This window comes from Haliotis asinina, chromosome 11, assembly GCF_037392515.1.
Source record: "Haliotis asinina isolate JCU_RB_2024 chromosome 11, JCU_Hal_asi_v2, whole genome shotgun sequence".
In the NCBI taxonomy this organism is placed as follows: domain Eukaryota; kingdom Metazoa; phylum Mollusca; class Gastropoda; order Lepetellida; family Haliotidae; genus Haliotis; species Haliotis asinina.
In genome coordinates this window covers 22,666,853-22,691,891 of record NC_090290.1, presented here as the reverse complement: position 1 = coordinate 22,691,891, position 25,039 = coordinate 22,666,853, and the positions used below count along the sequence as shown (strand labels likewise).

Here is a 25,039-nt window from a genome sequence, read left to right as displayed (position 1 = left end):
ACAGATCACGAAATCCAGAAACAATGGTTGATATCAAAAGTGATATACATATGCACATATGATATCATTTTAATGTGACACTAGGTAACTGTTTCACCATATGGGTAATCTGACTAATCAACATAAATATACTACATACAGATTTGTGTTTAATAATGCATGTGTGCATTATTCTTTTCTGAAGACTCGACCAGGTAGGAAATGGGTCCCCATTTATACAAAGTGCAACGACAATAACTCCCATACCAGACGCAGCAGAGACTTGTGAAAAGGGCAGCCTGCAGATGAACTTGTTAACGCGCACCCGCACGCGCACGCATTGAAGAACAACTCTACGTGTCAGTTACTGTGTATGGGAAGTGATGTTTGAAGAAATGGAACTTTTTGTGTTGTATTTAGCAAAATGAACCTTTCTTGCTCAGCAGCAATTTTATCCTGTGACCAGTAGCGATGTTAAGCAACGTGGCTTGGCGAGAGCATGTGGATGAGTAATGAGACGCTTGGTTGTTTTTGTTTTCTTTTGTTTTTGGGGTTTTTTTGTTTGTTTGTTGCTCAACGCCGCACTCAGCAATATTCCAGCTACATGGCGGCGGTTTGTAAATAATCGGATCTGGATCAGACCACCCAGTGATCAACAGCATGAGCATCGATGAGCATGTTATGATGACATGTGTCAACATGTCAATGAGCCTGACCACCCGATCCCTAGGTCGCCTCTTACAACAACCATGGGTTGGTTAATGAAGATCAATTCTAACCCGTGTTATATGAATGTCAGTCAACCGTTAAATAGAAACAAACTTCATATTAATTGTACCATCATTTTTAAGGTGTTCAGTACAACATGTCTGACGCACCTATGCAGTATGCACCAATTCAGTTTTCGAAATAAGCGCTTGCCCTTTGGCCAGCGGCATGTAGGTCATGTGCAGAACCCCTCAGTGTATCCATACGTCCCAGTGGCTACGAGTACACGTATCTGTCGAGATACATGTCACAGTACGCTGCATTTTAATAGGACCTGAGGTTATCCAAGCATACAGCTTCAGAAGTTTACTGCAGCTGCGAAATCCTCACATATTTCTTGCATTTGAATATCCTGTTTCGTAATCTAAAATCTATATGATATTCCCTTACAAGGCCCCTCTGTTGATGGGGTCATGTCGGGTGAATGTTTCAGTCAGAAAATCAGCGACGGGGATTTCAGTTTCTTCTCAGGAATGAACGAAGCATTCTGACAATCGTACAGGTATTTCATATTCGAAGTCTCCAAAGGCGAGATAGAATCATAAAGGCTGCACCATCTAGATATTTTTATACACGCATAACACGTTCGAAATAATCGCCGGCCCGGGGGCCCAGCGACGTTTATGTTTGTATCGGACCAGCAGTTTTATTGATCTGCAGGTCTATGTGGCCTTCAGTAAAATATCTGTTTCTTTTTGTCAACTGGAATCTTCAGCTTTTTTGTTTTTCCTTTATTCACGTTCAAGAATAACCGACGATATCATCATGATACGATAACTTGATAAAACACGTCTCCCTGCGACATAGGGTTCGATAATTAATTTTGTAGAAACAGTGTGAAACTGTGTACAGTGTAAATTCTTTTATTTTTATTGGTTGACTTTAACAACATGGACCTGCAGATTTCATTCAGGGCATGTAGATTATAAAGCCTGCAGACGGCCCTGAAGGTCAACTGACAAATTAAAATATTGCAAACACTGCACTCGTGGAGTGAGCGCAGACGTAACATCAGTCACGTGACAACGTGTGCTTGTCATTGATGAAATTAAACTTCCGAATGCAGGTGGTAAGGAAACGAAACCGAATTTGTTTTAGAAATCTAACGTCTCATTAGACTGCGGTCATATCAACCCAATATTCGTCGGTCGACGCGACTTTCTATAAGGAAGTCACGCCAGACGTTGTCATGGAAACACACTGGGTCAGAGTAATGCATCTGAATTTAATGAGATTGTCGATCAGACAGACGGGTGACGCGTCTGCATTCTAGTCTCTGTGTAAAAACCTGACATTCCTGTGTGTACGTGCTTTGCGACTACACATGTTACTTTCCATACCGTATACCGTGATGCCATGAAACGCGTGATGACAGTATACATGAGTCACTGAAGTACAGACACGAGGACGTTATCTTATCCCAGGGGACCGTCTTGCGATCCTGTGTTCCTAGGTGTCAGCACGAACTCATGCAGACACCAGTCACCAGTCATCCCTCTCCGGAACCTCCAAGAAGACATTGCAGTTTGTCTCAGTCTGAGTAAACTTAGCCCCAGTGTTATCCGTTACCCTCCTACGGATGGATCTAACAAAACCTAGCAGGAGCTCGCGTCAGTTAACCTTTGATATTGACCAACCAGAGCACAGCTTACCAAATAACGAAAATTGACAGTTTACTGAGATTGCAGTTTGTCCCGGAATAACACGAGTTGGTCACAAATTTAAAGGAAGTTGTATCTTAGATCATTAAACTTTTTTTTCAAATGCAAGAAAGGTTAAAACACACTCTTTGGATCGAGTTTGCCAAATTATTTGCAAATTTCCTGCACGTGTCCCTGAAAGTTTATTGAAAATCGTTTTCATTTTAATGACGAGCGTGTTTCGTTACTGAGGCTACACCTATAAGTTGTGTTTGCTTGTTTGTTTGTCGTCTAACTCACGCAGTATTCACGCAGTATGGTGTGATCTGTCTATAATCGAGCCTTGTCCAGACAACCCGGTGATCAACAGCATAGGTACATCTACGCAATGGGGATACGATGACATGTCTCTGATAACAGCGAGCCCATCCACCCGACCCCGTTAATCGCCTCTTACTACAAGCACGGTTTGCAGAGGGCCATTTCTAATCCTGATCTTCACGGTTGAGTCACAAATAGTGGATGAGTTATGTTTTCATCGCAGCTTCGAACAGTATTCCACTCACACATGGTGTGTCTGCTTAACGTGGGAGGAAAGCCCGAAATGCAGATCTCAGACGTACAGAGCCGAGCCGAACCGAGCCGAGCCGAGACAATAAAGAGTCTAAAATGATTTGACGAGTTTACATTAACTGAATTAAGCATTATTCTGGAATCCATTTAGTATTATTTCTCTATTTTATATGTAATGAATTAAATATTAAATACATAGGTTCATATTTTTAAATGAGATGACTTTGTTTTTGTGTGTGTAAAACACGAGCACTGGGATATGATAACAAAATTGTTAAAAAATTAATATGATTGGGACGGACGGGATCCAAACACATGATCATTGGTTTCTTCGTGCCCAAGGACAACTACCCGAGGGAAATATTCCCACTAGCCTCTATCAAAGTCGCGTTTTCACAAGTCATTGATATTGACAAGGTGGTGGTCTTGCCTCGGGAAGAAGGTCCAAGGGACGCAACTCTGCACTACATTTGCCTCGCGTTTTCTTTTTTTTTTCATAAAATCTCGTAAGTATTGCAAGATGTTGGAAATGTATGATGTGCAAGGTACAGGACGCTGTATAAATACCATTGACACGATGTGTGTTTCCGCCGAGCAATATAGCGAGTTGGTGAATTATCAAGTATTTCAGATTTGTCACTGATCTTTGAACCAGACAAGCCAGTGATTGAAAGCGTGAGTGAGTTTAGTTTTACGTCGCATTCTGCAATATTCCAGCAATGTGGCTACAGTCTGAAAATAATCGAACCTGACCAGACGATCCAGTGATGAACAGTATGAGCCTAGATCTACACAACTGGGAACCGATGATATGTGTCAACCAAGTCAGCAAGTTTCACCACCCGATCCCGTTAGTCGCCTCTTACGACAATCTTAAGATCAGAAGATCAATTCTAACCCGCATCTTTACGGGTACATTGAAAAAATGGGCAAAGAGGGAAAAAAACGGTCATTTGTTTCCCATACTCCTCAAATGGATCCTAGAGGAAATGATCACTGCCAATGTCCGGAAAAGCATTAGTCTCACACTCAAATACTCACATAAACACCTTGCAGTGGATATATTTTTCCACGCTGCAACACTATTTACTAAAGCATAACATCCAGCAAGATATTGACACTAATGTCTCGTGTTTAATTTCCACTGCTCCCAGAAAGTCGACATTACTGTGAAATGTCATATTCAATACCATTCTGAAGCAAGTGATGTAAAATCTGTTATAATACATAAACAGGGTATATAATAAATACCACTGTATTAGTCATGTGTTCGGAAAATGTCAATAAAAAGTGACGGACGAAGGTTTTGGCATAACAGCAAGGCCGCTGGTTCAAGAGAGGGCTTGGTAAATCTGTGTTTGTCTGCTCTCGTTGTGTTGATAATATCTTATGGATGATATTATATTTACAATGACAGATAGGTTGGTTGGTTGGTTGGTTGGTTGGTTGGTTGGTTGGTTGGTTGGTTAACTCAGCATTCCAGCTTTTATGCATATACGTAGCGACGTTGAGCAGTGTTGGTTAGGGAGAGCAGGTAGATGAGTGATGGAAAGTTTGGGGTTTTTTTTCTTTGTCTGTTTGCTTGCTTGCTTGCTGCAAGTAATCGAGAAGAGACCAAATAATCTAGTGATCATCAAGGGAGTCGCTCTTTGGGATACAGCGACATACGTCAACCACGTCAACGAGCCTGATCACCCGATCCCGTTAGTCACCTCATACAATAAGCAGGCTGCTGAAGACCGGTTTTCACCCGGATCTTCAGGGATGCAATTTCAGATTGAATGAAAGGGCTAAAAAGATGACACACTGTTTTACAACTGAACGCAAAATGTTGAATGTCGTGTCACATGACCAGGCAGTCAATATAAGTAGTTCACTGGTCACGGAAGGGGACATGGTTTGATGTACCCTCGATGTGCATCAAGCCGATTTAGTCCGAAGGGCTCAGGTCCCGATTTCTCGAAATAAACTGAAGTCTGAGTTTTGACTTAAGTTCAAGTCTTTGCTCAAATTTGAGAAAATGCAGGAACATGCATTTTCCAGAATGAAAGGAAATTGGTATCCAGCTCAAACATAGTAGACAATCTGAATTTGGTGGACAGATTTCTTTAGTTGTTTGGACTTTTTTAGTCTAAAAATGCAGTTGAGATAAAAATTCAGCTGTTTCAAATTGTCAAACTCAGTTTGACATTTGAGATAAAACCTAAGTTTGTTTCGAGAAATCCAGCCAGGCTCCCTGAATTAGAAATATATTGAAATGAATTAAACATGTCTAAAATAGAGATATCCTGTTAATGAATTAAACATATCTAAAATAGAGATATCTTGTTTTATTGACATCTTGAATTGAAGATATCTGTAATGGCATTTGTGGGTATGTGTACATTATTTCAAGGTATCTTGAACTTATTTTTAACACAGTTATAAACACTGATCGTAACAGTTTTATTGTTATCTTGAACACATTGAGAGATATCACGAAACATGTATCTCTATAACATTTTTAGATATCTTTTATTATATTTTGATATCAGAAGTTGATTAAAAGTAACTTCGATGATTTACCAATATCTTGAAAACATTATTGGTTTCTGTAAATAGAATACAGATGTTCTCTTCAGTGATGGAAGATATAATTCATTTCTTAATAAATGTGAAAACTGTCCAACCAACAGAAATATCACAGCAAGCTGAAATTCGTGGACCGCTACCCTTGACAGCGAATAATATGCTGAGGACCGAGCAACTGGTAAATTCTCCAAGAGATATTCAAGCAAATTCTGTCTATCTTGGCCCAAAGAGGGCAAAATCTAAGCTTTCAGACAGTACTACTAGTTTTGCACTTGTGCAGACTGAAAGGATGGTGTTCAAATTTGCGAACTGAATCATAAATGTTGAACATAATATATTTGACTATTATTGTATGTTTTCATGGAACAGATCGCGACTGTTTTGACTTTTAATGGGTTTTTTCTACAAGAAACACAGAACAAAATTCAAGCTGTTCACTTTGAGACGACGAATAAGCCTTTGCGCAATGTCACGTACTGTGGTAGAGTTTGAAATCCCCACTGTCGGGAGTTTACAGAGATCCCGGCACTACTTCCGGTTCAAGATGCCCATCATGGCGGAGCAGGTAGTTTTGTTTAGTCATGTTTTGTCGTAATCAAAGGCTTCAGTTTCAGGTTTGAGATTTAGATCAGTTTTAATAAACAAACGTATTCATTCGTCTCGGTTCGGATTAAATACCGGTTAATAGAAGGATGTAATATGGGTTATCTACCTCCGCGGGATCTGCTTTATAGTAGAAACGCTATGCTTTGAAAATGAAACGACAGTATTTTTTAGATTCTCAGAGGTAAAGACACTGGCTGGCCACGAACGCAGTTATGAAGTGTATAGGTGATCTACTTGATTTAGTCAAGAAAATATTCTAAACCAAGTGTTTTCATCACTTACTCAAACAAATTGCGGTTTCGTCACCTGTTTTCGTGGGAAATGCTCATTGTCGTGTTTTCTATTATTACCAAAATCAAAACCGTTCAATACAGTTCCTGGTAAGATTTCCCTACTTTCCTCCATCCCAAATAATATGTATAAATTTGTATATACTAAAATTATTAACCAAACCTAACTGAGAATAAATAATAAATGCCCTCAAATTAAGTACTAATAGGGTTCAACCACTTAGTGTTACCTCTGTTAAAGGGGCACTGATGCGGAGCTATTTCCGTGGACTGGTGTAAACTTTTGTTATTGTTTTTTTCCCGTGAGTACCCGGATGATATCCCAGAATTCGTGACTGGTTCGTGACCTCTGCTGCGCAGTCCGTAAGCGCAATTGATAGTTTAATTATAGACAGATCAACTGAGGTGAAGTCATTTTTACTTCATTACAAATGTATTATGAAAACAAATGAAACACTTTGAAGGTTAATCATCTGCCAGTGGTAGAAATGGTAAAAAACTATTAGGATGGAAAAATAACGAAGCCAATGTACGTCTCTATATTTTGTCTCATAACCCTAATTAGTTTATTGTCATATTTGTATGATTCTGAAAATTAATAAAAGAACACAAGATTTGCTTATACTCATAGTAAATTTCTAACATAACAGCAACATTTATACATTGTATAGATTGCCAATGTGGATCCTATTTCACACACATACACGATCTAGTGTGTGTTTTCTGTCATACAGATTCTGCTGAATGCTACAACAAATAAATTAAAACAAAATGCAAATAATGAATGTAAAACAGACTAATTTTATAGCAACAGTGTCGGGCTACTACCTTGTTCAGGAATGTATCCATCAATATCCACGTAAAAGAAATCGTATTCCATTCATCTGCAGCTGGTAAATAATCCTGCTCTGTGTCGCGTGTCTTACAACTGTCTCATTTGTGAAAAAGTAACACATCGTTTCACGTCTTTCGTTGGTGAAAACTAGATAAACCTCTCATTGGTCTCCCAAGATAGCACACCTGGCAACTAATTGTATGATGTCCACTATTCTAAGTAATTTAATTGACCAATATTGAGCAATCAATCAATCAACGCAAGGGTGGTTAATTCTTTGAAGGGAGGATGTTGTTTTTGCACTCACACTTTACAACAGGGTGTAGTCATCTACACACACTGCCTTTTGACAAATCCGCTAGAAGATAAAAGTAATTAATCAATCAGTGTGTTATCGGTTAATCCTTTGATCGATGTTTGTTTTTGTAACTCAGCTGATAAACCCTCTTGCATCACTTACATGCACATATTACATAACATACAATACATTTGCCATTACAGACCTTGATTTATAATGTTGAGTATTTACTCCAGACAGGACATGTGCCAAATGGGAACCTTTGTTGAGTAACCGAGTGGTGTTGCTACTAATCATACCTGCTATAAATTCATGAATTGACCATCCAGAGAATGATGACAAATAACACGTGTAGGTTTACACCATCAAACGCGAGTTACAGCAAGGAAGATGTAATCTCTGTGTCGCATGCAGCCTGAAAACACTTATGGGCCGAAACTGTTTTGAGGATACCGACGGAATTTCGTTACATAAGGAATACACACAGACATTTGCTGTGTACTTTGGTAAATAAGTGAAATAAGGTGTTTTTTACGTAAGACAATTTTCAGATTTCTCTACCAAAGCCAAGGTCATCGTTTTTTTGTTTACGAATTCAAATAAATCAACTGTGTGTTTTATTATCATAAATAATAAACCATTGTAGCTACCATAGCTACCAAAATTTACGTATGCTATTTGCTATCACAGCTGAACCAACACTCAAAACTACCTAAATATAAAGCTTTGCAATCTTCCGTACTGAAACAAATGGCTTGCTACGTGCCTGTAGACATCATATTTTCATGTAACATGATTAAATGTCGAGGTTAAAAACACAGAAATAGGATCAAATTGGATCAGTAAGTATACCATCCAAGCATCCGAAAAGAACTACACTGCTGGGATATATGGTTACGATCAGACAAGGAATACCATGGATATTTTTAAACAAATGGCATGTGATGGGCATCCGGCCTCCTGACTGTTTAAGTGAAGAAATTTTGCTAATATGGACAGGAGCCCAGTTCCTTTGTCCGTCACGGTCGAAGGAGTGGGCGCTGACCAATTTGCGGTCTGCTTTCGTAATTAGACCGTTGGCGAGAAGCATTATTCGCTCCGCATCAGTGCCCCTTTAATCTGTGGAAGGAACTTTTCTCAGCTATTCCAGTTCCTGACATTATTATTGATAAACATGCTAAAGTTCTTTTGAAAATGCAGCTGTCCTAAAGGTAAACAACATGATTTCACAGTTCTATTATTTTACATGTTATTGAAAACCCATCAGGTCAAATGGTCCTAAACAACACGATTTCATTTTAATATTGATAGTTCAATTTAGTTGTTACTATAGTTACATTATATAATATATGCATATATTGATATTAATCGTATGTGCAATTTCCACATCTCCTTCAGGAATATTGTGGACATAATCTCCAAATGATCACAAATTAAACATTACAAATCATATCTATTTCTCTCCTGCAATTTGTCACTAAATTTGTTGGAGACACTAGTCACCTGCTGATGGCATGATAGGATACTCTTATTATGTGGGCTTTCAGGGATTGGGAAAGGCAGGGGCCATGGGCCTTATCACACATTAGAATAAGAAAGTTTTCAAGTTTACTATTGATTCAAGGTCATCTTAAATTCAGAAAATGGCAAATATTCTTGAAAATAGCCCATTGTCAAAGCCAATTGTTCTCTATCCCAATCCTTGGGTTTTTTTTGATGTGATAAGGATTCCTGGACTTTGAGGACCATACCCAAAGTTTGAATAAATTTGTAAACACCCTAGATTGATGATTGTATAAATTTTTTATTTTGTAAGACCTATTTTTTAAAATCACTTTACCCAGGTTATCAGTTTGTTCCAGCTGATCAGGTTTATCATAAATTAATTTCAACCAATATAAACGCTGGTTAGTGATGATTTATCTAACACCAGTGAGCCTAAATATAGACCATGGGGCATATGTTATCATGATTATGTAAGTATAACAATGATTATTTTCCTCTTCCAGAGAATGGACGTTGATGTAGCTACTAACCATGAAGGGATCAAACAGTACTATGTCAGTAAAATTGAAGAACTGCAAGTAAGTACTCAACCCTGTTTGCAGTGATCTGTCTGGTACCAATCCTTTGTAACATTTTGTTGTAATTTATGGTGAAGCCATTCCATCACCACTGGATTTTTCTGTTGGTTAAGCTTTAGCATGTGTAAGTTTACCATTTTGGAAACGTCAAAGTGTTACCATGGTTACAGATTAGTGATTTTCAGATGTCAGACCCAGGACTTGGTTGGTCATTCAGAGATCGAAATTAAGTTTTTTTCAACTGTGCCTGTCATGATCGTTTAAGTGTGCCATTTCAGTTTCCAGTGTGCCCTAAATGCATGGTCTATTACACTGAACTTCAAAACATTACACGACTTCAAGTGAATGTTAAAGTTGATATTTTATCATAACATTCACTAATAAATCATGATGTATGTATTTTTGTGTATTTTCTGACCTCAAACTTTGAAAAAGAGATTGATGATTAGCTGGTCATCTGACCTGTACACTTTATCATTAGTCATTGTTCATATTAATGTCACTTTAAGTCATGAAAGATAACAAGGGTGAAAACATACTTTAATGCACTTAAGCAAACAAATCATGTGTGTCAGTAGTGTGTGCTAGTAGGAATTTAAGGATATAATCGATAATCGTTCACTACAAGTACTTCGATAATCAATATTCTAACTCAAGAAAATACTGGATTCTGATTGGTTGTTCAGAAAATATCAGACTGCATCAACTCTGGATTTTTTGGTCGTTTCACCACACATTAGCAAGTCTCATTGTGAGAACTAATTCCGTTTGACCACAGATCCTAACAACAACTCCATGGATTTTGACGCAGACTTTGTAATTTTCCACATATGCAATTTGAAATTTAACATATGTCATATTTGGGATTTCACTTTCTTAGTAAAGTACAAATTCTAGTACTTTTTTTCGGTTGAGTCCCATCCGGGATTGGAACCCGCACCCTCAGAGTCAGGCACCTAATCGCCAGCACACAAAGTCAGCCGCCTAGCCCGCTCAGCTGGTGGAAGTCGTGGTGGCTGAGCGGGCTAGGCGGCTGACTTTGTGTGCTGGCGATTAGGTGCCTGACTCTGAGGGTGCGGGTTCCAATCCCGGATGGGACTCAACCGAAAAAAAGTACTAGAATTTGTACTTTACTAAGAAAGTGAAATCCCAAATATGACATATGTTGCATTTGACCACTTTCTAAATGGCATCGTGTAATCAATTTGAAATTTGGGAATCGAAAATGTGTCTGATTTCACAGCACTTCACTACGCATGTATATACAACTCTGCCTCACTACTTCATCTTGACCACCAACATGACTGATATCAACACAACAGACTTGATGGAAATGCTAATAAAACATTTATTAAAACTCAAAAATTACAATTATATGATTTTTCCTCCACAATTATCTGGGAATTTTGCAATCATATTACCATGATTACCCTCCATTATAGAAATATTCAATTACAATACACAGCTCCTAACATAAACAATATCCAACATGTAAATCAGAATGCCTTGCAAAAATACACCATGCCATACTGCCATCTTCCCCGCAAGGAAGTCACTGTTATGTTCGTACACTTTGAAAAAGGCTTGGCCTCAGTCCATCCCCAAATGATGAAAACAAAGTTTCAAGGAATCCCGGGTTAGTCACATGTACACACATTTTGACAAAGCAGCACTTTCACTCTTTCATCGCATGCCTGGGTAAGGCAAGTATGTGGAAACACAATCAACACATTTGCCAGTCATAAAAATCAACAGTTTTTGGTGAGTTACAGGTCATAGGTCTATCAGAAAAGGATCTATTCTTTGAGTCTGGAGGATTCTGATTCAACGGCCAGTCAAGTGTTTTCCACTTACATGTCAAATTTAATACTTTCACAAAATGTAAACACTGGCTCGTCTGCCATTTCAAACTGTTGCGGAGAAAATAACTAGGTCAGTCGATTCCATTATTGTGTGACCAGGGGTTACAGTATCACTTCAAACAAAACAGTAGGCTGGTTTCAGTCATGTGGAGTTGGGATTATATAAACAAGCTCTCAGGTATTACATTATTGCATTGAATGAACAGTAGTTTGTTTTATTTGGACAGAATATTTTTTATGTTGAAATGGTTAAAAAATGTGAACGGCACCAACCACTCCCTTCACAGACGAGTTTAACTTGCCTCTCCTGCCGGATTACATAGTGACTTCCACAGAACAAGGAAGTTCAATTTTAAATGGTGTTTGAAAACCAGAGACATGCTGTATTGAATTGATTACAACTAAATATTTGCATTTGGTTACAACTGGGAATTAGTCACCATCAGTTCAACACAGCATGTCTGTGTTTTTCAAACACTCTAGGATTATCGTCTAAATGGATTGATTTCCCATTCCCAACACTACTGACCCGTGAATGTCCTGGGGTAGAATAGGCCTTCAGCAACCCGTGAATGTCCCGGGGTAGAATAGACCTTCAGCAACCCGTGAATGTCCCGGGGTAGAATAGGCCTTCAGCAAGCCATTCTTGCCATAAAAGGCGACTATGCTTGTCGTAAGAGGCGACTGACAGGATCGGGAGGTCAGACTTGCTGACTTGGTTGACACATGTCGTCATTTCCCAATTGGGCAGGTCGATGCTTGTGGTGTTAGTCACTGGATTGTCTGGTCCAGACTCGATTATTTACAGACTCTCCGCCATATAGCTGAGTGCAGCGTAAAACTAAACTAACTCACTCACTCACTCACTCACTCACTCAGCACTACTCATGGTCATGAAGATGTATTCCGTTTCAGTGTTTTTTCCCGTCATGATATGGCTGAAATATTGCTGATGTGACATTTTTTTTTCTCACTCACTCATGGTCATGAAGAGCAAAATTAATCGCTGCTCAATGATCCAAAATGTAATCAGTAGCTCAGTTCATTGTGTATGATCAGTGGGCATGTTTAGAACATCTATTGTACATGATCTAGAACTTTTCTTAGATTAGCCCAAATTTGTAGATGGTACTTTTCCTTCATGGCCATGATAATGTTGAACCGCAGAATTTCATGTCCTTGGCCTTAATAAATAACTGAAGTTTGTAAATACATATAAGTGTCTTGCGAATTTTTGCAGTAATAACTTTGGTTCTATTTTCAGCTTGTCGTGACGGAAAAGACTCAGAACTTAAGACGATTAGAAGCTCAGAGAAATGAATTAAATGCAAAAGGTAAGAGACAAAGTTCCTCATTCCATGTTTGCAGTGGTCTGTATTATGGTGAGAATCTATGCATGTCAACCTTTGCTGGCTATCAGAGACAAACCTTGAGCTGTTATGCATCTAACAGTAACAACAGTATCACTAAGATAGTATCACTTTGAGGCACTGTTGTTTCAGCGCTAAAGGTGGTCAGACAGTGACTTGGTTGTAAGGGAGAAAAGCAGTCTTGGAATTAAAGAAAAAAATAAATAAAGCAGTGTTGGAAATACTAGCCTGCCCGACCACCTAGAGCAGGTTATTGTCAACACAGACATCCAGATTCTCGATTCACCTGTTCTGCGGTCGCGGTAAAATTTAGAATGTATATGAAGATATTTTGTCAGCAGGTAAGTTTTGGTCAGGGCTGGCAAGTGTTACATCTAACCAGCCCTGTGGTATGGCTGAATTTCTTGGGAGTTTCATACTCTGAGAAAAAGGAGTGTAATCACAGGCCACCAAGATGCCCCTTTATCATGTTTATCATTTGAAATCACTCACTATAGTTTGAATGTTTTGAATAGCAACTGCCAACATGGGATATAGATGAGCACTGTTTGTTTGTTTGTCAGTGAGGATGTTGAGAGAGGAGCTACAGCTACTACAAGAGCAGGGATCGTATGTTGGAGAAGTAGTCAAACCGATGGACAAGAAGAAGGTGCTTGTGAAGGTACGTCGTATGAACTGGACAGGCTATTCTCAATCACTGAAGCTCGTCTTTTGTGTTTTAAGAAGCTTTGGTGTATTGTGTACTTCTGGCCATGTGGGTTGCACATTCTGCTTTCCCACCACAGTTAGCTCTTCAGATTTTACAGAATTGCCTCCCTTGGTCTTGCCAGGAAGCTTTCATTGAAGATTCAAATCCATGTTTGTCTCACTTCACAGCTGTTTAGGACCAGGCATCTTAGTTGATACACACAGCGTGGCTGGCTGAGTCAGGAAGGCAGAGAGAGACAAGGCAGTGCGGTTGGACTGTACATTCCTGAGCCCTGATCTAGACCGCACATGCTATATAAAACATGCACGTGTGTTGCGGGTATTCCCTTTAGGCACTAATATACAATGGAATTTGGTCAAGGTTGTCACATACATCACTGCTATCTACTATTGTTTAAGAAATGTATGTATGTATTGGATTTATTCAGGCAGAAAGCTGACATTCCGTACATTTTCAAAACATTATAATAAGAAGAATCTGTTCATTTTCAAATCGCTTTAAGAGGTCTTTGTAGAGATTTTTCTGCAATTCAGTATATATGCACATTGAGTGTGTTATCTAATTCTACCAATACAGTCATGCAGTCATATTCAAGCAGGGTATTTGGCCTCAAAATTATAAGGAATTTGGACTCACTGTTTTGAAACTGATAAATCCATCCACTGCAGTTAATAGCGCATTTTCGGCACAGTAATTCCATTTTGAGTACAAATTCCAACGAAAATAACACTTAAACTTGCTCCATATAGAATACACAAAATGCAGCTTCAAACTTTCTCGGAAGTGCTACTAGAATGTTCAACAACCAGCGTACTCTGTCTGCCACACTGTATGAATGAAACCTATGTTTGTGATAGATTCATGTGAAAACAAACCCTGCTTGAATAAACTGTGTTAATTTCATCTGAAAGATGGTAATTGAGGCTTTACGACAACGTAAACAGTTTCCTGTAGAAAACCCAGATAAGATAATTGTGACACTTCAACTAAACATACTTTTCAGTTTTACAGGATTCCAGACTGGGTTTGTTTACTGTGACCTCCCTTGTCAAGATTTCTACAGACAGTCATTAATCTTCATTTATGGTTTGCCACAAAGTAAAGTGTTTAGATAACACAAATTATGTTAATACAAACAATGTTAGAGTGGAGAAATAGTGTGAGTTAAGCTTCAGATGGAAAGGGCTGCTAACATGGCCGCCATCTGTAAATGATGATGCCAGCCATAGCAACAGTTAGTACACGCATGCGCAAGCCATGACTCATTACTCTCCTCGCTCTCAGCAGAAGGCAGACTAAAGAGCCTGCCTGGGCCAGATATAAACAGCTGTGACTTATGTTTTCAGATTTGTCAGTACCATGTTAGTGAGGTTAACCAAAGTGTTTGACTCCACTCACTGACAGTAAAAGTGACATCACTAAGTGCTTTCCTCCCATGGTGTAGAGCTAGCATTTACCATGTTTACTACAACTAGATTCTGTTCAAAGCTGCATCTAGAAGTGCGGTATCCTCAAGGTTAAATCATCTGCTCTTCTCGCTGAAGACCCATGTTTTATTCCTCACATGGGTACAATATGTGAAGCCCATGTCTGTCCTACTGCCTTGATATTGCTGGAATAGTGCTACAAGTGGATTAAACCTACAATCACTTAAAGTTGCATCACACAGAATTTACCTTCCCATCTGGAATTCGGTTCATCCACTTGTTACTTTTCATGTTATCGCACATAGCCAAACTGAATATATGCAAGCTCAATGTTCCCTATTGCAGGTTTGAAATATCTGCAGACTTTCCCAAATCGTCTATATTTTGTTTTCACAGGTTCATCCAGAAGGAAAATTTGTTGTTGATTTAGACAAGAACATTGACATCAACACTGTCACGCCTAACTGTAGAGTTGCCCTCAGAAATGACAGTTATGTTCTCCACAAAATTTTGCCAAACAAGGTAAGCACACCAAAATGACTCATTGTGTAGTCCAGTTGTTAACATTGTAAAGGATTATTGATTCCCCACATGGGTGCAATGTGTAATTTCCATTCTTACTGTTCAGCCTATCATTCCGATACCTTCATTTTATTGTTGAAAAATGCACATCAATGTCTTGTGCCATGAATCTCGTAAGAACAGCTCAAGTATTCAAGAAAAAGTTGTAGCTTTTGACGGTTTGTGTACATGTCGTACGTCTCCTTTAACCTTCCACCTGTTAATTTTGTATTGCGTATTGAAGTAGTATTTTGCAGTAATATATCTATAGCAATAATCATGATAATGATAGTTGGTTTCAGTAACAGTTTCTTATCTAGATACAACATGGTTCAATTCCCTTCGTCTCTTCAATCTCATAACACAGACCCCAAAATATACATCTTTACTTTGTGGCACCATTCGCTTGTGTTTTACTACCTGAACCCTTGCCTTGCCATTAAGCTTGTAGAATACGTTGTTGGAAGCAACAGGTTTGACGTCCTTGAATGGGTTCATAATCATAATCCTGCTTTAAGGTGGAAGTTTAGCAGGTGACCTACCTGGTAGATACTGGGGTTAGAGTAACCTCCCCTCCTCCCCTCCTGAACCTAATTTATAACCTCTGATAGCGTAAAACAAGGCCAAATTAATTATGTTAATGTTAAAAATGTTGATTGCATTAGCACTTGAAAGGCACATGAAATCTGGACTTTCACACCAAGCAATTCAAGTTACAAACATGATAATGTGTGAGGCATATTTGTCACCGTGTTCCCACATCACTGTAAACAATGGCTCATTGCAAACTAGTAGCGATCCTCCAAATAAAATAATATTTTGATACTTTATACACTTAACATTGTTGCAAAATAGATATGTTGTATGATTCTTCTTGGGGTAGTATAGTCTGATGTGCACCTAATTGTTTCGGTGTTATCCCTCGCCCAGTGGCTCAGGTAACTCTGCAACAAAGGAGAATACATCACATCATATTACCCTCAAGAGAAGTATACAACCTATAGTCACTTTTGCTTTTAAAAATAATCTCGTTCAGTTGTAGGCTACATGTTCAGGTTTATGATTTTTATCTGATGTTTTTTAGGTTGATCCCTTAGTGAGTCTGATGATGGTTGAGAAGGTCCCGGACTCAACATACGAGATGGTAGGAGGTCTGGACAAACAGATAAAAGAGATCAAGGAGGTCATTGAACTCCCAGTCAAACACCCAGAACTGTTCGAGGCCCTGGGTATAGCTCAACCCAAGGTGAGGATTGATTAATTACTGTTGTCTGCATTGTCATTCAAACCAGCTTGCACTACAGCTGCAATAATTGGATTTGAGACATCAGTCAAATCTGACACCTTAGTTTCCATTTTCGATGACCATTATCACTATTTAGATTCGATATTTGAAAACCTATTCAGATCATTTCGGCACAGCCAGAGGGTACTTTCAACTCCAACTGACTAGTTTCAAGCACTGAAATAAGGTGAAATGTGATTGGATGAGTTCGGGCTAATTATCCATTGAGAATTATTCTTAGTAGATATGATGATGTTGATGATTTCACGCTAAAAAATTTCCTGCTGAGACTTAAATCAAATCTGATATTTTTATTGTATGAGGCATCAAATCAACAATGATGGAATCAAGAGTCCAAATTATTGAAAATCAAATCAAGGTCTGGGTGAATCATTGCAATCCTTGCTTGCTGACCTTCTCTGAACACAGAGACTCAGTTACGTGTACATGGTGTGTGTGAAAAGCACAGGGTAACAAGGTATCATTAAAGGTCACATGCAACGTAAAATACAACTTTGCAGATTCTGGTACCTTTAGGTATGCACTTACCGAAACAAATAATAAAAAATGCCAATTCAACCTATAAAGTTGAAAAAAACACGATGAAAAAAAAGCCCGCGAAATCGAAGTTCAAACGTTTCACTAAATTCCCCCCAGCGCTGGGGGAAAAACTGGTTTCAACAGATGTGCTGCGCTGCGTCCATAACGCATGCGCAGTGAATAGGTTCGTGGAGCTTGAAACAGTATGCATGCCCAGCGTCTGAGGTCGTGAGCAGTAGTCTAATCTCGGTTGTGTACACAAACAAGTAAATAATCTACTCGTTACGTAAAAAAACTTGTTGATTGTGGTAAGCAGTCTCTGTCACAGAGAAAGCTCATTGTCTGGTTTATTCACACCTATATGTCTGCCTGCCTGTCTGCTAAAGACAACATGCAGTACACAGCTTCAATCATTGACCACGTGCAATTTGAGCTTAACACCTATCAGACTATACGACATAAAGAAAATGAGTTGATTTATGACTCGTGCACCCGAGCCCCGTCTCTGCCACATTATGTAAGTAGGCACGTGTGATACACATGACATGTTTTTATGTCTGTGGGTTGCAAAAAAAAAACTACATTCACTTTTTTCGGATGACTGGATCTGACGGAAACTGGTGCAAACTCTTGTCAGTTTCAAGTCCTGCTTTGTACTTAGACGAATGACAGATTCCAGCCACGCAGTAGTTTACCATCTTTACTGACATGATTTTTTATTGGATCGAGCGCAAATTCAGAAAACATGTATTTTCAAAATCCAGCATCTCTATATACATTCTTCATGGATAACAACTTCTTTTAGTGTGTATGATTTTGTTTGACAACGGTATATGAATCCATACTGAAACGATGCATCAAGTACACAAAAAGAAGTTGTTATCGATAAAGAATCTTACTTTCATGTGACTCGCCATACTTCTAAAATGCCCATCAAACAGATCACCTTTCTGTACACACAATGAACCCTCAGCATATCAGCAAATGAAACAGCCAATCAGAGGTCGTCGTTACACTTGAGTGCACATCCACAAGCTATGACTGGGTTCGGTCTCCCGTGGGCTTCGTTTCGGGGGAAGTAAGCCCAAGTACAAAATATTGCACTTTTGAATCGCGATTGTACGCTTATAATTTTGTTTATTTGTTTTTTTAAAAGAAGCAGTGTATATTATACTTCATGAATAAGTGATAAATGTGTTTTAATTATGTTTGATTTTTTGGTTGCATGTGACCTTTAAGGTAGTTGTAGCCTTGATTTGTTTGATATTCCCAGTCCATGCTGTCTATGTTGCACCAAATCATGTTAGAAGATGATATTTGTTAATTCCCAGCCTGGCACTCAGAATAATAGAAATAAATGAAAAACAGTATGGAGCTTGTTTACTGTGTCTAAGTAGGATGTCAGATGTCAGTGGAGACCTGCATCTCGCTAGGCTTCCATTATATAACTGTATAAACTTTCATCTGAGTGGAGTATCCCTTTAAACTACATCACTGAATTTCAATTTCAGTGGACTTATGCAATAAGAGCATAATGAGTCCAGATCTCGTCTATAAGTGATATTATCTTCACGAATACGGACCTTTAAAGATCTGTGTTAAAGTTGATCTTCAGTAACAAATGTTTGTCAGCTTGGTTGACATCACATACCAATTGATGCTCATGATGTTGATCACTGGATTGTCTGGTCCAGACTCTTTTATTTACAGGCTTCTGCTATGTAGCTGGAATATTGCTGAGTGCAGTATAAAAATAGACTTGCTCACTCACTCTTGAAGATGATATTGAACCCCATTTTATAAACAAAGTATAAACACACACATACACACACTCATGCACACACACGCATACACATACACACGTCACTCTATCCATGAAATATTTGCCAACATGTTAAGCCATTTGTTTCTATACTTCTGTATGCTCAACACTGCTCAATGTATTGCATGTGAATCTCAGTGTATTGCATGTGAATCTCAGTGTATTCCTTGTGAATCTCAGTGTATTCCATGTGAATCTCAGTGTATTGCATGTGAATCTCAGTGTATTGCATGTGAATCTCAGTGTATTGCATGTGAATCTCAGTGTATTCCATGTGAATCTGTTGTTGACAGGGAGTACTGTTGTATGGGCCACCAGGAACTGGCAAGACTCTCCTGGCACGAGCTGTGGCTCATCACACTGAGTGTACTTTCATCAGGGTGTCTGGCTCAGAACTTGTACAGAAGTTTATTGGCGAGGGCTCAAGGATGGTCAGAGAGCTCTTTGTCATGGCAAGGTACTGTTGAAAACTCAATATTACTTGACTGCAGATCAAGCTAATCATACTTTACCTGCTAATAAGTGTCTTGCACCATTTTAGAGTCAAGTAGAACAAAGTATAAGCAGTGTTGGTATTTCTGGAAGTCTTGGATTCCTGGAAGATTGCTGAAATGGTATTTTAATTATTTTTTGTAACATGGTTCAGGATAGTCTCATCAAAAGATCATTTGCATAGAGAGCAGGTCATTGGTTTGATATCCAGCTGCTTCTTACCCACTAAGCTCTGGATCAGCATGCTCATCATACTGGCATTTGGGACTTAAAAGACTGTTGTGTAAGTGATGGCAATTTCAGACCTACGTGTTGCTCAAAAGGGTTCCTTTGTCCCTGGAAGTTGTTTAATAACGTTTACCTTGAATGTAAGTCAGTAACTATCGTCATGTGTGTTGCAGAGAACATGCACCCTCTATTATCTTCATGGATGAGATTGATTCAATTGGATCATCACGTTTAGAAGGAGGGTCCGGAGGTGAGTATCAGATATTTTATATAGTGCCGCCTATAAACCTAAGTCCCCAAAAAGCAGTCTTTCAGAAACTACCTGAAAGTATTTATCATTGATATTGTCATCTGTATCTAATCCTTTCTCAGGTGATAGTGAGGTACAGAGGACTATGCTGGAACTACTTAATCAGTTGGATGGTTTTGAACCAAAACAGAATATCAAGGTAAGAAGCCGAAACACTAGTTGTCTCCCTTAAAGCACTATTCGTTTCATGATTTGTAATGATTTTCCTCACATCCTAAAATTATGCAAGTATCTTAGCCAGAAGGGTCTCATAATCTTTGTTTTCAAGGCACTTTTGGTGCATATATATGTAATCACATAACCTTCATCAAGGTCACCTGGCCAGACTGGTCTAATGTGTTTAGGGAATGTGATTAAAACCCGAAGTATGTTCAATAATGAACACGAAAAAAGAAAGTATTCAGCTGACAGCATAAAGAATATGTGTGGTGATTGTGATCCATTTACCATGGTCAATGTCCCTTCCCTTCTAATTTTAGTTGGTTGGTTGTCGCTCTGCCATGACGTTTCTATATATGGTGTAAAACATACTCAACCACTTAGTCTGTATAATATTCAAAGTCTTTGTCATATCTGACACACATTTATACCCCATGTGTGTTTGAAGACATGCATTGTCATCTTATTTAATTCAGTTTCAGAGTCATTCATTTTTAATTACAGGTTATCATGGCCACCAACAGAATCGACATCCTTGACTCAGCTTTACTACGTCCAGGACGTATAGACAGAAAGATAGAATTCCCCCCACCTAATGAGGAGGTGGGTGCTGACTGTTGTCTTTATGATACTGCAGTAAGAAAGAGGATCAAAGCTCTACTCTAGCTCACCAGCAAATTTACTTGTAGATTTTGTTAGTATTTCCTGTGCACTTCTTGCATTGATTGGTTGGCATTGAAGGTTAAGGTCACTCAGGATGAACTAAGCATCAAATTGAGATGCTATCTCTTTGAAAATCAGTATGATAGTGTATGGGAAAACTAACATTGCTGATAACTGATTTCTGTTGAACCTAATGATGTGTTAGAAATGTTTGAAATTAAATTTACAGGCATCAAACTGATTTTGATTCCATTTTCCACATAAAGTAAAGACTCTAGTACTTTTTAGTGTTATGTCTGGTCCAAGATTGAAAACTGCACCAAATCACCAGCACACGTAATCACTGACTACCCACTCAGCCTGTGTAGCTGCAACGAAAACTGGACCCATGAAGGTCCCGGGGTAGAATAGGCCTTTAGCAACCCATGCTTGCCATAAAAGGTGACTGTGCCTGTCGTAAGAGACGACTAACGGGATCGGGTGGTCAGACTCGCTGGCTTGGTTGACACATGTCGTCAGTTCCCAATTGCGCAGATCGATGCTTATGTTGTTGATCTCTGGATTGTTTGGTCCAGACTCAATTATTTACAGACCGCCGCCTTATAGCTGGAATGTTGCTGAGTGCTGCGTAAAACTAAACTCACTCACTCACTCGACAAAAAATGAAAGTTGGTATTTAAGAAGACATGCTTGTGTAGCCCTCTGACAAGTGTCAACAGGCATAGCTCCTTGACCTAATGCTAGTGACACACATACCCTTTTTGAAAGTGGTCAAATGTAACTTGTTTTATATCAAGAAGACATTATCTGTTCTTTTCAAATCTATGTTTCAAACTTGGCTTTCTCCTTTACTCTTGTGCCTCTGTGAATGGAACACATATATACTTTTAATCCTGATCTTATCAGTAATCTGCACAGATGTATCTTCTATGTAACTGGTTTGCTGCATGTTTGAACTCTCTTTGCAGGCTCGTCTAGACATTCTGAAAATCCACTCAAGAAAAATGAACCTGACCCGTGGCATCAATTTACGCAAGATAGCTGAAATGATGCCAGGCGCATCAGGAGCTGAAGTTAAGGTAAATATGTGACTCCAGATGTCTGGATATTGCATTTTGAGTGGGATTTACTTGCATTTGCAGTGTCCCAAGCTTGTCACAAAAGTTATAATGAGTGACTCACTTCACTAAAACACTTAATAATATGATCAGATAGCATAGTCCCCTTGCTCATTGCATGTCCATTTTCCATAGGTGCAGTGTGCAAATAGTTTCCAAATTTTGCTAGCCAGTTAGGCTAGATATGCCTTAAAGTTGCGTGCCCACAAAATAATTCAGTAACTCGAAATTTGAATGTAGAAACTATGCAAAAGATTGTAAAAAGGTAAATTGCCCTCAAATAAGAAAACACGTGTCTGAAATGTTTTGTATAGGCTCAAATAAGTCATTGCCAATCTGCTTATACGAAGAACATATTTATCAGACCATAATTTTGCAAAATTTATAAGTGTATATCAACTTAGCAAGTTGGAGAGTGATACATTTACAAAGTGACCTCATGGAAATTCTGAAATCAGTCGGGCCAGTGACTAGAGATTTACTAGCCCGACTGGATTGCTGGCCTATTCATACACTGCATAGGTGACAGATTGTTTTTTCTGACTTGATACAATCAGTTTAAATGCATATGTCTCAACAACCCTACCCTACCCTACCCTACCCTACCCTACCCTACCCTACCCTACCTTACCCTACCCTACCCTACCCTACCCTACCCTACTTGCCATGTCAAGCTAATGGTTTTCTTAAAATAGAAGCCATGTCCTATGCAATACAATGAGTATTTTGCAGTTATGTCAAAATACTACTTGCACTGCTGACACTGATCCCATCAACTTGGACTAAACAGTTTTTGACTGTAAAGCATAAAACCCAACTCCCGCAATCAAGACAGAACAAGTTATGTTTGGCAGAATTCTGTAGAAGTACTATCGTATGTTTCTGTGCAGGGTGTGTGTACCGAGGCCGGAATGTATGCACTTAGAGAGAGAAGAGTGCACGTCACACAAGAAGACTTTGAACTGGCTGTAGCAAAGGTAAGTTTTTCTCAGCATTGTCAAGGCCATGGAATTGTGTGTGTCCAGTGTTTCTTTCAACGATACTGACCTTAAAGAATCATGCACTGTGTCCATTGTGTCTACATCTATTGTGGTTCATTATCGCTATACCAGAATAGAATTTGAGTGTCAAAATGTCACGTCTCATTGATTGTGTGTAAGCGTACATTGATTTTGTTGATTGTTTTCATGCTATCAACCACTAGCTGTTTTGATTCAGGGCACTCTGCTATTAGTTGGGATTTCTTTTTTGAGAAGCTGTTAACATGTTGTAAAGGCATCTGTGTCACTGAATGTGGTTCAGTTAAAGCCTTGGTTTGATAGTTAGTGTCAGATTTCATCATATAGAGAAAGGTGAAGACATATGTTTCACTGTCAGAAGTCGTGGGTTGATTATGGATGTAGATCATAGATGCTTATAATCATTGGCAAAATTGCGTTCAGTCATTGATAAATATTGGTGAAATAACTTTCAGCAAATATACCAAGTAGGACTTCCACATATTTCACATTAGTGTGGCATATTTGTGCATTAATCACCAATGAAACATCATCCTGAACACATTTTAAAAGCCACCCTTGACTCTGTGTATTAGAAATAGAATAGAAATTTCATCACAGAAGATTATGTACTACTGGAATATCATTTATGACACTAGGCTTGCTGACTTGGTTGACACTTGTCATCATATTCTAATTGCGTAGATCAATGCTTATGCTGTTGATCACTTGATTGTCTGGTCCAGACTAATATTTTCAGATGCCTGCCACATAGCTGGTATTTTTGTGAGTGTGGTGTAAAACTAAACTCACTCACTCATTTATGGCACAATTTTCATATTAATAATCATTATATGTGTTACCACTGACAGTCATTCCATATACAGTGAGACCTCGGATACCCGGACCCCAGATATCTGGAAACCCCACCTCCCAGTCAATGTTCATTAAGGAAAATCTCTTATGTTGCAAAAGTGACTAAATTTTACAAACCAACTGGCTAAATCACCACAAAATTGACTCACTTATCCGCACAAAGCTTTGATCGCCTTGGTGTCTTGACCCAAAACAAGATCTGCTAATCCTGATTAATGACCAGTTCGCAGGGTACTGGTAGTGACTGGAAAGTCTGTCTGACACCGAGTGAACCATTGAGTTCTAACTGAACATTTGTATATACATCAAAGCAGTAAAAGTGATGCTGGCTGTTAATGTCTATTCAGTACAGGTTTGATGATCATGAACATTTTGACAAGGTATGAAAACAAACAATCGGATATCTACCTGTTCAGTTATCCAATTATCCAGTTATGCAAAAACAAATGTGTCCGGTATCCAGGGTCTCACTGTGTCAGTATGTTTAGCCAGCCATGTCTGAAGTTACTCACAATATTATGTGTGCGTGTGTGCGTGCGTAGTTGTGTTGGCGTCTTATAATTTATTTTGTTATTTCAGATCATGTTGAAGGATGCAGAGAAGAACATTTCAATCAAAAAACAGTGGAAGTAATTCTCTACATAGTGAAGAGACTGGAAGGTTTCATGCCTGGAAAACAAAGTTGCGGATGGTTGTTTCCAAGCACTGTGCTTATTTAAACATAACATTGTGTAGCATGGGTGTCAGGTAGTCACCCAGTCATGTTCATTGACATAATTTCATGTAACATCCAACCTTAGGTTTGATTCTTTTGGCTACCTGCATATACCCTGTTGATGGTGAGTTTCTTTGTCATCAGACTTTTGTTTCCATCTCAGAAATAAAACATGTATGTACATACTTTTCTTACTTGTATATTCTAGAGAATAGAGCACTACCTATATGTTGTGCATGTGTATCTCTCTCTCTCTCTCT

At 38.8% G+C, this 25,039-nt stretch overlaps 2 protein-coding genes across 2 annotated transcripts in view; one reads left to right on the top strand and one right to left on the bottom strand.

Annotated features, from left to right (window-relative positions):
- LOC137256533 (RISC-loading complex subunit tarbp2-like) overlaps positions 1-25,039 on the bottom strand; it is a 582,560-nt gene that overhangs the window by 502,339 nt on the left and 55,182 nt on the right. The window lies entirely within an intron of this gene.
- On the top strand, positions 6,041-24,962 carry LOC137255736 (26S proteasome regulatory subunit 8). Its single transcript, XM_067793236.1, has 13 exons — positions 6,041-6,096; positions 9,570-9,644; positions 12,771-12,840; positions 13,440-13,537; positions 15,409-15,534; positions 16,658-16,819; positions 19,514-19,677; positions 20,114-20,190; positions 20,313-20,389; positions 20,914-21,012; positions 22,041-22,151; positions 23,081-23,167; positions 24,644-24,962. The coding sequence occupies exons 1-13, from the start codon at positions 6,076-6,078 to the stop codon at positions 24,695-24,697; spliced, it is 1,221 nt and encodes a 406-aa protein (XP_067649337.1). The 5' UTR covers positions 6,041-6,075; the 3' UTR covers positions 24,698-24,962.